The 14,554-nt window shown below is 41.7% G+C and overlaps 1 protein-coding gene across 4 annotated transcripts in view; it reads right to left on the bottom strand.

Annotated features, from left to right (window-relative positions):
• LOC126176801 (acetylcholinesterase-like) overlaps positions 1 to 14,554 on the bottom strand; it is a 239,290-nt gene that overhangs the window by 76,582 nt on the left and 148,154 nt on the right. Inside the window, exon 3 of one of the 4 annotated variants that reach the window (XM_049923980.1) lies at positions 13,606 to 13,882. The exons of the other annotated variants lie outside the window; for them this stretch is intronic. Within the exon in view, the coding sequence (XP_049779937.1) occupies positions 13,606 to 13,882 (277 nt within the window). The remainder of the gene's footprint in view (positions 1 to 13,605; positions 13,883 to 14,554) is intronic. 4 annotated transcript variants of the gene reach the window in all.

Below are 14,554 nucleotides of genomic sequence, written 5' to 3'. Positions count from 1 at the left end.
TAAAGTAGCTCCCTAGACAATATCTAAAGGTTCTCCATGAACGGGTTAGCTATGGTTGCAGCTTCCTGCATCTCATCGCAACACGGTCCATCTCGTACAAAATACTCTTTACCACTTAAAACATAAAACATCAGAGTGTGTCTAAATAGATATTCCTCTATCAAAGAAGTGGATGAGCATCTTTGCAGCTAAGAATAAGCACACCATCTTGAATACGAAGACGCAGATACTTCATGTATCAAAACTGGCCGAATGCTTCTTGTTATAAGCGCACTAGCTCACTTTCGAAGTTCGTAAACGTGAAAGATCTGTTGCCTATTTACGTATGTCAGAGATCCAGTGGTGCTAACCATATAACGTAGGAGTGTCTCCTTTTTGTGAAATGGACACCTGTGAGAGGGAATTCTTCACAATATCTTTTTCCAGCGAAAGCCGCTTTAGTAGCTGCGATATCTTCGTCATTATTTTTGAGTTCTCGTCACGCATCAATTTTCGGTAGGTGTAAACGGATCTTCACGTAACAGCGAGTATCTCACCTTTGACGAGGCTGTTAGAAGGGAGCAGAAGCTCGGGTTGAGTAAATATAGGGATGGAAGTCAGCTGCGTTCTTTCATAGGAACCATCTCGACATTTGTTTGAGGCGGTTTAGAAAAATAATGGAAGCACTCAGTGTTGATGGCTTGCCGCATATTTGAACGGCCGCCCATGCAAATCTAAGTCCACTGTGCTGACGACTGTGTTCTACAACTACCGGCACGCCACAGCGAGTATTACGAATCGAAACTTGAAGAGATGATCTATCCACTAACATGTGTCTTTTTCAGTATGACTAGTAGTTTTCGCCCTGTCATCTTCCCAAGTGCTGGAGGTCTTATGAATAACTCTGTATAGCTCTTGTACTGGTTGTGACTTCAACTGATGCTTGGACTCACAATAAAGCTTCACTTATTTAATGATCGGCTTCGCGAGGCTAACAAAACCTGCCCTCAGCTGTCTGTATTTACCGACATCCAGAGACCATATCCCAGTCAAGGACACCACTACATCAAGCACGTAGTTATTATCAGTTTCGTTACCTGTCACAAGTGCTGACAATAAATATAGAACTGACGCAAACGGAACCTCCCTTTAACCCGCTGTAATGGTATCTGTGACTTGAAGATCGTTGGCAGTTTTCGACAAATACCCATTAAAACATCTTTTGGTGATTTCGTGATGCTGTCCTGTAACGACAATGAAACAGTGTAGCACTGGCTACAGAAGCTTCATGTGTTTGATGGAAAATGCCATTTTTTGGGGTAATATTTGTATCTACGGTTTGAAGAATGCAAGAATTTTGAGATTTGGAACGAAGTCAAATAGAAAAATCGATAATCGCATCCCAAGTATTTTCAACTGGGAACCCCTCAGCCTTACTACCAGCGGGGTGTGACTATAATGAAATAAACGTACCTCTACAAGCATAAAAGACTAGATATCAAAAATACCTCATGCACATTATCGAAAAAAAGAAAATATGTTACAGTTACATATTTTGCGATCTGGCAGTGTTGTCTAAGGTGTAAGTTAAAAATGTTGTCCATTCCTTGTTTTCTCTAAAATTTTAATATGTTTACCTCAGTCAAGAGGCAGATGCCTTCAATACATTTCATGAGTATAGGCGGCCTTAGACTATCGATATAAACAGTCACTTAGTATTTGCTCACGCATTGTCAAAATATGTCGGAGAAGTTCAGAAGTTCGGAGGTCGCAATCTCCCTTCACATAGAAAACGGCTCCTGTATGCAGAAGAATCAGCAATAAACAACGGCACGAGTGTGCAGAAGGCAATGAGAAACACTGCGTTAAAGACACATAATGTCAGTCCAAAGAAAATATGTTCTGTAACTGAAAGAAGTATCTTGAAGTTCTCTTACATTAAACCCGATTTGGACGTCTGGGAGGAGACTACCATGGGAGAGGTAAGCATAAGATGAAAATGGAAAAAACTAAATAAGAATAACTTTCTACTAGTCAGTGTGAGGAATGTCAAAAGTATGAATGAGGTAGGTAGAAACAAAATACGAAAATGTAAATATAATGGCTCAAACTAGATAGAAAAGTGGTCAGTGAAGTGTAAGGAAGATAAAAATGGTTGATAAGATGAATCTAAAGCACCAGGAAATACACAATGCCACAAAATAAAGGGTCACTTTTTCGAAACCCCGTAACTGACTCCGACTGCAACACAGAAGTTTGAAACTTGACTCCAATGTTCCTAAAACCTTCCTCTGTAGTAGTACAACAGCGCGGCACCATAGGACGTCACTCTCGAGCACGGTTACACTCCAAAGTCGTCGATACATGAGAGAAACAAGGTCGGAGCTTAGAAGTTCATGTGAGGTTTAAGGCTGATTAGTAATGTCACAGTAACACCAAATTTCACCACAATTCTGCTCAATGCCACCATGGACGTTTCAAACGTTGGGAAGGTCGTCATACCTTTCATACACACACAACACTCCTCTCGCAACGCCTCTACGATGGAGGTCAGAACCGCTAAGCCAAGCGTTGAAAGCACTCTGTTTTCTATGGATGGCCGAGGAAATGATTTCAGACATGCCACCGCTTAGTATTTACACTAAAATGCCTCAGGTGGTGGCAAAAAAGAGCGTCAACGAAACCAACCTTTCCTTTGGGTCGTTGATTCCCACACATTTCGCGATCACAAACGACAGTTTAGAGTGCTATGAGCAACACGACGACTTTCTTGACAGCCTTCGACACTGCTGACAGCCCCTGGACGATTCGACCCTGAAATCGTGGTTCTGAAAGCCTACTGCACGGGGCTGCACCCTTTTGGAGTGTAGTGAGACCGCAATTATTGCTCTGGTGTACAGGGGGAAACACCAGGGACGCTTCAAACCATTAGACCAAATCTGAATGAGACCTTAAGCAGAAAAACATACCGTAGATAGTTTTCGTCTACAATGGCTCATGTGCAAATGTTTAATTATAACCCCCCTGTATTTAAATGGAAACATACCAACGTTTTATATCGTATTCTTCAACAAATGATTAAATTGTGGTGTGAAAAGTGGAATGATTTCGTGTAATGATTCATTGTGTTAACCTTGGAGGGTCCTTAAACACCCCCTCCCCCTCCTCCTTCAACACAGACGTTTGAACAGAGTGAGACTGTGATATACGTTTTGTGTGGAGCCGTCTTCACATTCTTAGAGGATGCTGAGTACATAGTGTGATATGACTAATTTTTAACCGACATTAATGTGTTTCTAGAGTTGTAATATTTTGTGTTCAGAGCTGGGCTGAGGTAGAAGTGAGGACACCAGGCATGTAGTAGAGATTTTTTGTGGTTCTCTATTCATTCAGATAATCTTTCCCGCGAATATTTAATGTTTGTGGAGCCACTACTAAACGCTGAATACAATTCTATAGCTAAACCTGCATATCTCCTGTGCAGCGTTGCTTTTGCTTCAGTTTTTATTTCTGAGATTCCGTACGTTACTGGGGAGAGATTTCGAGTGTTGTCTTATTTAATATTAGCATGGGGCTTTTTACAGAATTTTGGGAGATTCATTTGAGGAATTTTTTTATCATCAACTAGTTGTAAGTTTACCGATTTGGTGAGCCGCTCTGAGGCAGTTGTTCATTCATTGGAACTTCTGTTATTAATTTTATAACGCAAAAGGCTACAGTAAGTCAAAGAGCGAAGCAGCAGATTGGGTAGAATTGAGAACTCTGCGGTAGAAATGTAGTCTGATTTTAATGTTGTTCTGTCCACTGTTACCCAACATGATAATTGTCTACCTTCTTGGGATTCAGTCAACATGTCAGTTAGTTACACGATAATAATTGAGTTAACAGTGCTATTTTTGTGACTCAAGAAGTTAGTGGTGTGATTATGAATGAACTAGCAGTTATTTCTGGTGCAGTCTGTCCATATGAGTTCTCCAGCAGTTGTGTTGCCTGATAACCTATTGCGATTAGTAGAAATGAAATTACTACGAAATCTTCTTCGTGGAAATTGTACTGGTGTAGAGAATTAATCATTCACATGTTTTATTTTATCTATAACAGTGCAAAAATATTATCACCGATTAGCAACGGTTACTATTGTAACGCTAACACATACTTATGATGCTAGTGATGATAATGATGAACACTTCACGGCAAGCGGTGTGATGAGGAAAGTTCTAGAACAGGCGATGGTTACAGTGAAAGTGAATTCCAACCTTCACCTGATAAAATGTAAGAAGTGTCATCTCCGTGTTTGATGAAAACACACTAGACAGCGCATATACTACAATAATTATGACGGCAGAGGTTTCAACATATATGACAACTCCCTGAAGAGATGTCATAAACTGAAGCCAGGAAGCAGTATTAAAAATGTACTGGACTATGTGGCAAAGAAAAGGCTTGAGTTTTCAACAGAAATCGCTGCAGTTCAATGTCGTCAAGCAGCGCGTAAAGGCGAAGTTTGATGAAACCCGAGGATGCGTTTCTTGAGTTCATTACTGGCATTTACAGCGTTGGGCATTGGACGTAGCCAGAAATCTCGGGTGAACGAACTTTACAGCATCACTGGGATTTATTACAAATTCGAAGAAGAAGTTTGGGATGATAGCACACCGTGTAACAATACTCCATGCACGAAAAGTTAAAGACGATGAAGAAGAGATGTTTCAAAGTGCTCATACGTTTTTTGCTGAAATTATTATGCTTATCACGAAAAAAAACATCAAAATGGGTTGTACAATGAACAGTGTTCAGAGTCAGTTCAACTGCGAGCTCTCTTCCGAAAGAATGCTTTTCATTAAGGGATAGAGGAACACAGTCTCGTCGTTGCAATCAATTAACAGTGTAACATACACCTATACGATCGACGTTGCTTTATAAGTTGACGGACAATTGACAGACAAATTCTATGTATGTTTCCAAGAACCAAACGGAAAGTTTATAACTCGTGTTTCAAGGGATATAGGAAAACGGTTTCCTCCAAATGTCTTCGCAGATGCAAGTGCGAGCTGGAAGGTGACAAAAGAACATCTGAAGAGGATTTCTCCTATTTGTTTTTCAGTTAAAATCACTAGTGCTTTGTGACTCTTGGTCTGGACATAAAAATGAACAAGTACCATGGAAAGCTTCTGGAGAAAAAGATGCAATTTTAAAAATCTTCTACCGAAACTACAAAATATGCACAATCTCTGGACGTATTTTTTCAGGCATTATAAACTATATGCCAAGAAATTGACATACTTTCTTAAACAACGCCCCAGAAACATCAAACCACAACGAAATGACAGTTTCTTTATCATAAAAATGCATTTACAATCAATTATCTGCAGAAGTATAGAGACCAGCATCTCGTTACACTTATCTGAACGCTGGCTACGATGTTAACGACAATGTGGACAACCTCAAAAGTGTCAGTACTGATACTATAGGATGTGCAGTTACGACTTCTGATCAACTCTCTAACCATCACTGTGCGTTTTGTAGTTATTCACATTCCTCTGAGGATATTACTGACAGTCCTCACGTGCATTTGTTGTTCAAGATATCTGCGCTGCATATGGCTTTTACCTTATATAGAGTACGTTTGCAGAGTTTTGCAGAAAACCGACAGTTACCAGCACATTGAGAGGTACTTAACGTTCTGTAACCAAAATTTCAAACATATATGTTTGCTCGAACACATATAATTTTCTTGTCTGAATGAGATTTTCACTCGACTCGAACTTGGGACCTTTGCCTTTCGCGGGCAAGTGCTCTACCAACTGAGCTACCCAAGCACGACTTACGCCCCGTCCTCACAGCTTTACTTCTGCCAGTACCTCGCCTCCTACCTTCCAAACTTTACAGAAACTCTCCTGCGAACCTTGCAGAACTAGCACTCCAGAAAGAAAGGATATTGCGGAGACATGGCTTAGCCTCAGCCTACGGGATGATTCCAGAATGAGATTTTCACTCTGCAGCGGAGTTTGTGCTGATATGGAACTTCTTGGGTAGTTCAGTTGGTAGAGCACTTGCCAGCGTAGGCAAAGGTCCCGAGTTCGAGACTCGGTCCAGCACACAGTTTTAATCTGTCAGAAAGTTTCAATTTTCTTGTGAGGGAAAATGAGGCGAAAGTTTAGATATTAGTAAAATAAAACAGGGTAACGAATTCGCCGAAGAAATAGATGTAAATCGGGAAAACTGACTGAGAAAATGAAGGCTAGTGCAATGGAGCATCGAACTAAGGTTATTACTTTAGAGAGAAATATATAAAATTTAGAGCAAAAATTATAATCTACTTGGAAATATATTTCAGGGATAGTTGATGCGCTAAGCACTTAGTTATTATAAGAGTTGCATTCTGATTTTGATGACAGGATTTCTGGTCTAGAAACCGAAGTTGTTTCGTTAGAGAAAGATCATATTAAATTGCAAGGATCTTCGGGTGAGCAGCACAAGCAATTACAAACGGATGTTTAATCTCTAAGAGATGAATCTAAAAAAAAGAAGAAAGATTTGTCACGGAGGTTGTACGCTGTGCCTATTCAAGTAGGTATTACTAACATTCAAAAGCGAATGTTACGTCATGCTACATTATTACAATGTTTGGATCACAAGGCGTGAACCTGAATCTCTATCACCCCAACAACCTTGGCAACCATTTCTTCTATCACTGTGATTGTGAGAAAACCTTCTGCCATTCCAATGATTTTAACCTCTCCTCAAACTGCCGCTTTCATTGTGGTCAGGTAACCCTTCCCATTGCCTCCACCAATCATTCCTGTATCTATCTCGAGGCAAATCATGTTGCCTACGATAGTAACTTTGATGCCTCTGTAGCCTCAGATCAGAAAAGAAATCTGATTACCATTTATACTACCGTCATACTCTTCACTGTGATTATACTCTAATTCTTAGAGCACACTATGAAAAACTTCTAAGCCACCAGAAAGAGTAATTTTATGCAAAAGAGACGTAAATTTCATGAGACAAGTACGAATCAATTATGCAGATTAGTAAGGATTGTACAAAAAATATTTTTAAATAATAATATTCAAACAATACAGCAGAATTTGTAAAGCCAAACGATTAATATTTTTCATCACCAATAGGTCATGTTTGTCACGTTTGTAGTGTCTCGGACAAATACACAGACAAGAACAAATGATAAAAGACCTCTTGAGACACTGTTTCTAGCTAAGGCATACATGCGCATAGTAGATTTACTTTCCAAATAGTCATTCACAGTTTCTTGCTTGAACCACAAGAAAGCCCTTACTTGTTCCTAATGACCAACACCAACAGCTACAGTACTGACAAACAGCCCGCTGGCTTTAGTTTCGGGGTCTCTGGCCGACGTTTGTTTGATGATTTTTCTGACGTTTTACCAGCACGAGCGTCTGGCCTTCTCAAAGCTTAATCATAGATTGCTGGTGGTACACAGGAATCGAACTCGTGGCCACAGGTTGTGTGTCCCCATGCGCCAACGGCCAAAGGCTTTCCTGTGGTCATTTCCGCTACGGTTCTTTCCTTGCTCCCATGCAACGGTCGTTCGCTGCAGCACGGGAATCCACTATCCGTTAACGTTGAGGTTTTCTTCTCTCCTGTTGAACTGTTATCTTGTTTGTGTATTTCTATAGCTTCACTGAACAAGTGGGTGTGATATCTCTTCTCTACAACAATAACTTCCGTGCCGCCGAACTTTACTGTCCGGTCGCTCTCGACAGCGCATGCTCTGCCCCAGTCTGCAATGCCGCTTATGTTATGTGATCCTGGTACTGATTGATGTGCTAGTTATTCCAATGCAAACTTTTCCGTATGTACATGGTATGCGGTACCCATTGCTCCTCAGAACGCTTTTTAGGTGTTGGATTTCGCATCTGAGGTGCTGAGGCTTACATATTCGTATTTCTTTCGTTAAGATCGTATTAATCATGCCTCTTTTCTGGGTCCGGTGGTGATCTGACAGTTTGTGAAGGTATCGGCCAATGTGTCAATTTTCGATACTCGCTGTGTCCCTGATTTCCACCATCCCTTGTGACCAGCACATACAGAAAGGGTAGCTGCTAGTCCTTTCCTGACCCCATGGTAAATTTTATGTTGCAGCGGAGGCTTTTAAAGTGTCTTAGGAAGTCACTGAGCTGTTCCTCATCATGGATCCACACGAATAAGGTATCATCAATGAATCTGAAACTCACGTTAGGCTTACAAGGTGCCAAGTCCAGTGCATGAACTTCGAAATGTTGCATGTAAAAGTTGGCCGCCACTGGACTTAGAGAACTGTCCATGGCGACGCCTTGCAGCTGTTCGTAGAAGTTGCCTTTCTAAGTGAAACAGCTCGTGGTGAGACACCCATAAAAGAGCTTGGTGGTGTCTTGCGAGAAAATGTGCTTCAGAGAATCTCTGATTGGCACTTTGTTAAACAAAGAAACAACATCAAAGCTGACCAGTATGTTATTTGATCCAAGTTTTAGTTTTCTTGGCTCCTCAGTGAAGTCTCTTGAGTCCTTCATGAATGTGTCAGTCTTCCCCAAGTCCAGATGGAGCAGAGAGGCCACATGTTTCGCCAGTTTATACGTCGGTGAGGCAGGAGCTCTAACAGCCGGTCTTAATAGATCCGAGGTGGTAGAACTGTGTTGCGCGACTTCCTCTGTATTTCAAATGGCTCTAAGCACTATGGCACTTAACATCTGAGGTCATCAGTCCCCTAGAATTAGAACGACTTAAACCTAACCAACCTAAGGACATCACACACATCCATGTCCGAGGCAAGATTCGAACCTGCGACTTTAGCAGCAGCGCGATTCCGGACTGAAGCGCCTAGAACCGCTCGGCCACAGAGGCCGGCCAGAGAGTTACATATGAAATGACACGAACACTCAGCGAAGTGATACATCGGGTATGGCATTTCTGCCATATATTCCCACAATGACGGACAGAATCGGCCGTATATTGTGCATACATGGCGTAAAGACTATTTACAAACCGAAAAAAAAGGAGAGCCGGCTGCGGTGGCCGTGCGGTTCTGGCGCTGCAGTCCGGAACCGCGGGACTGCTACGGTCGCAGGTTCGAATCCTGCCTCGGGCATGGGTGTGTGTGATGTCCTTAGGTTAGTTAGGTTTAAGTAGTTCTAAGTTCTAGGGGCCTTATGACCTAAGATGTTGAGTCCCATAGTGCTCAGAGCCATTTTTTTTGAAAAAGGAGATACAAGAGTGTGTCAGATCGGCAAAGGAAAAGAGGTACCCATTCGCAATATCGGGAATATATCGTGTACCATCCACATGCAGAAAAGGTTATGTTGATATGACTGAACCAACATAAACTTTTCCGCATGTAAATGGTATACGATATATTGACTGAACGATCGGTCAACACCAGGATCACACAACATAAGCGGCACTGCAGTTTGGGACACGCTGTGTGAGACCGACCACACAGTAAAATTCGCCGACACGGAAGTTATTGCTGTAGAGAAGAGCTATCACAAACGCTCATCCAGTGAAGCTTTTTTTTTTTTGGGGGGGGGGGGGGGGGGGAGGTCAAGAGTCTTCTGACTAGGCTTTGATGCGGCCCGCCACGAATTCCTCTCTTGTGCCAACCTCCTCATCTTAGAGTACCACCTGTAACCTACGTCCTTAATTATTTGCTGGATATATTCCAATTCCAATCTCTGTCTTCCCCTAAAGTTTTTGCCCTCTACAGCTCCCTCTAGTACCGTGGAAATCATTCCCTAATGTCTTAATAGATGTCCTATCGTCGGGTCCCTTCTCCTAATCGGTGTCTTCCACATATTTCTTCCCTCTCCGATTCTGCGCAGAACCTCCTCATTCCTTACCTTATCAGTCCACCTGATTTTCAATACTCGTCTGTAGCACCACATCTCAAATACTTCGATTCTCTACTGTTCTGGTTTTCCCACAGTCCATGTTCCACTACCATACAATGATGTACTCCAGACGTAGATTCTCAAAAAGTTCTTCTTAAAATTAGGGTCTATGTTTGATTCTAGTAGACTTCTCTTGACGAGGAATACCCTTTGTGCCATCGCTAGTCTGCTTTTTATGTCCTCCGTACTCTTTCTGTCATTCGTTACTTTGCTTCCTAGGTAGCATAATTCCTTAACTTCATCTACTTCGTGACCATCAGTCCTGATGTTAAGCTTCTCCGTGGTCTCATTTCTGCTACTTCTCGTTTCTTTCGTCTTTCTTCGACTTACTCTCAATTCATATACCGTACTCATTAGATTGTTCATTCCCTTCAGCAGATCTTGTAATTCTTATTCACTCTCATACTTGGCAACATTGTCATCAGCGAATCGCATCATTGATATCCTTTCACCGTAAATTTTAATTCCACTCCTAAACCTTTTTTTTTATTTCCATCATTGCTTCTTCGATGTACGGATTTAACAGTAGGGGCGAAAGACTACGTCCCTGTCTTACAACCTTTTTAATTCGATCACTTCGTTCTTGGTTATCCATTCTTATTATTCCCTCTTGGTTCTTGTACATATTGTATATTATCCGTCTCTCCCTATAGCTTACCGCTTTCTCAGATTTTCGAACATCTTGCACTATTTTACATTGTCGAACGCTTTTTCCAGGTCGACAAATCATATGAACGTGTTTTGATTTTTCTTTAGTCTTGCTTTCATTATCAACCACAACGTCAGAATTGCCTCTTTGGTGCCTATATCTTTCCGAAAGCCAAACTTATCGTCATCTGGCAAGTCCTCAATTTTCATTTCCATTTCCTCTGTATACTATACTTGTCAGCAACCTGGATGCATGAACTGTTAAGCTGATTGTACGATAATTCTCGGACTTGTCAGCTCTCTCAGTCCTCCGAATTGTGTGAATGATATTTTTCCGAAAGTCAGTTGGTATATCTCCAGACTCATACATTCTACACACCAGCGTGAATTGTCGTTTTGTTCCCACTTTCCGCAATGATTTTAGAAGCTCTAATGGAATGTTATCTATCCTTTCTGCCTTATTTGATCTTAAGCTCTCAAAAGCTCTTTTAAATTACGATACTAATGCTGGATCCCCTATGTCCTCTAAATCGACTCCTGTTTCTTCTTCTATCACATCAGACAAATGTTCCCCCTCATAGAGGCTTTCAATGAATTCTTTCCACCTATCCGCTCTCTCCTCTGTCTTTGACAGTGGAATTCCCGTTGCAATCTTAATGTTAGCACCCTTGTTTTTAATGTCACCGAAGGCTGTTTCGACTTTCCTGTATACTGAGTCTACCCTTCCGACAATCATTTTCTTTTCGATTTCTTCTCATTTTTCATGCAGCTATTTCGTCTTAGCTTCCCTGCACTTCTTATTTATTTCATTCCTAAGCAAGTAGTATTTCTTTATTCACGAGTTTCCGGGAACATTTTTGTACTTCCTCCTTTCATCGATCAACTGGTGTATTTCTTCTGTTACCCATTGTTTCTTCAAAATTACATTCTTTGAACGTATGTTTTTCTTTCCAACTTCTGTGATTGCCCTTTTTAGAGATGTCCATTCCTCTTCAACTGTTCTGCATACTGAGCTATTCTTTTTTGTTCTATCTACAGCCTTAGAGAGCTTCAAGCGTATCTCAATATGGGGGCTTGTTGATTCTTCCTAAAAAAATGGTTCAAATGGCTCTGAGCACTATGGGACTCAACATCTTAGGTCATAAGTCCCCTAGAACTTAGAACTACTTAAACCTAACTAACCTAAGGACACCACACACACCCATGCCCGAGGCAGGATTCGAACCTGCGACCATAGCAGTCCCGCGGTTCCGGACTGCAGCGCCAGAACCGCTAGACCACCGCGGCCGGCATGATTCTTCCTGACTAATGTCTTAAACTTCAGCCTACTGTTCATCACTAGTATATTGTGATCTGAGTCTATATCTGCTCCTTGGTACGCCTTAAAATCCAATATTTGATTTCGGTATCTCTGTCTGACCATGAAGTTATCTAACTGAAATCTTCCTGTATTACCTGACGTTTTCCAAGTATACCTCCTCTTCTTATGAGTCTTGAACAGAGTACCCGCTATTACTATCTAAAATGTATTACAGAACTCAAGTAGTCTTTCTCCTCTCTCATTCATTGTTTTAAGCCAACATTCTCCTGAAAACTTTTGTTCTACTCCTTCCCCTACAATTGCATTCCAGTCCCCAGCGACTACTAGATCTTCATCTTCCATTATGTATTGTGTTACCCTTTAAATATCCTCATACTTTCTCTATCTCTTCATCCTCTGCTTGCGACTTCGGCATGTATACCTGAACTATCGTGAAGCTATAGAAATACGCAAACATGGCAACAGCTTCAACGAGAAAGAATAAAACCTCAAGGCGAACGGATCTAGGGTTCCCGTGGTGTATCGAACGACCGCTACAGTCGGTAAGAGGAGAACGGTACCGAAAATGACCACGGAAATACTCTTAGACGTTGGCGCGCTAGGTATGTATAATCTGCGGCCGCTAGCTCGACTCCAGTCCATCATTAGCGATTCAGGGTGAAGCTTTGACAATGCCAGCCACTCTTGCTGGCAAAACATCAGAAAAATCATCATACAAACGTCGGCCGAAGTACCCGAAACAGAAGCCAAGAGGCAGTTTGTCAGCAAGTGGTCATGAAGGCCGAAACGGTTTTCAGCTAGAGTACTACTAGAACAGCTAATTATCTAAAAGCAGCAGCTAAATAACCATCCTTGCTAACTGCTTTCCGAAACTCTTCCCTACATTATGAAAGCTCCCTCTCTGAGCTTGCTCTACCTTCCTATTTCTGCTGCTGTTGATATTATCCTATATTCGTGTCACTGGAAACCTCTATATTTCTAGCAACTCATTTCAATGGTCCCCAGTGCAACTAGTTTGAATTTTTCATTTCCCTTTTCAGATTTTCGAAGTTTTACCTACGAAGTTCAGACTTCTTACACTCCATGCTTCGAATCGTGGAGTGTATTCGTTCGTTGGTCTCTCAATCTTGTTTCCTTTGGCAGTCCCATCCAGATATCCAAATGGTGATTTAATCCTTAATCTTTTGTCAAGGGCGAGATCAATTAAATTGGAAATTTGTGGTAAGGTCATATGGGACCATACTGCTGAGGTCACCGGTCCCTAAGCCTAAACCCTACTTAATGTAACTTAAACTAACTTACGCTATGGACAACACACGCACTTACGCCCGAGGGAGGATTCGAACCTCCAACGGGGGGAGCCGCACGGACCGTGACAAGGCGCCGTAGACTGCTCGGCTACCCCGCGCGGCAAAGTCGAGATCATCGTGACACTTTTTCAGCTGGAGGGGACATTTCTTGTGGATCCTTATTTTGTGGTTCATTGCCATGATTTCCATTATCTTCCTAACGCTGTTGGTATCTGCCTATTCTGCAGCATTTAGGTCAGTTTCACGCTGTAGGGGTAATAAATCTGAAACTCTGTATGCTTCTACGACCTCCTTGAGCAGATCGTTGACAGAATGGCGGTGATTACTGAAAGTGAAAGTCTTTGATCGGTACTGCTGGTATCTAACTCGGGACTCAGGACTATTTGACTGTTAATCAAAGCCTCTACACGTAGATAGGACTATCGAAAGCAATACTTACCAAGGGGTCCCAGGCGGTAGTTAAAAGCGACGAATATAACGCCGTAGGAGACGAGAAAGTCTGGGCTGAACTGGTCTGCAGAACCACTGCCGCTTCTGTACCCTCCACCGTACACCCAGAACATGACGGGCAGCTGGGCGCCCTCCTCCGGCACACCCGGCACGTACACGTTCAGGTAGAGGCAGTCCTCGGAGCCCCCGCCGCGTTGTTGGACACAGTCACTGCCGTACTCGGTGGCGTTGAGTATTCCTTCCCAGTTTTCAGCCGGTTGCGGAGCCTGTAATGATTTGTCGGAGTAGTTTCAAATTCTATAGAGTGAAATACCCTCAGACTTCTAGAAAAATGTAATAATTCCAGTTACAAAGAAAGCAATAAGTGACGGGTTTGAAAGTTATCGAACTATCAGTTTAAGGGGCTCCGGAACGCCCTATACTTGCAATGTTAAAATAACGCTTATAAATTACATCTTTCCTCACAATGTATTTGAGGTAGGAAGTTGAACTTTTTACAGATTATTTATTGGAATATGGGCTACAACTTAACACAGGGATTTTACAAAATTTTAGTTCAGTTATTAAAGATGATTTTTTTCAATTGTAATGAAAATTCACAACATTTTTTTGCAATTTTTTATTTATATATTCAAAAATATACAGTTTTTTGGAAAACGGCTGTGTTAAATTATGAAGAAGGTACTGTGTAACATTTACTGAAAGTTTGAAACAAATATGTTTGGAAGATCCTTAGAAAACATGTAATTAGTATGAGAAAATAAAAGTTTTGGGAATCGAGCGACAATGATTGGATTAACTTTTTAGTGCATTCCAGGTCCATAGGATGGATTATCTTCATCCTCTGCAAACTCCTCCTCCAGCTTCCTCTTGTTCCTCCTCCTGTTTACTCTTGTTTGTATTTCTAGACTCTTTACAGCCCTGTCTGCAGCCCGAAG

This window comes from Schistocerca cancellata, chromosome 3 (genome assembly GCF_023864275.1).
Source record: "Schistocerca cancellata isolate TAMUIC-IGC-003103 chromosome 3, iqSchCanc2.1, whole genome shotgun sequence".
NCBI lineage: Eukaryota > Metazoa > Arthropoda > Insecta > Orthoptera > Acrididae > Schistocerca > Schistocerca cancellata.
Note: the sequence above shows the minus strand (reverse complement) of the source record. Positions and strands in the feature narration are given on the sequence as shown.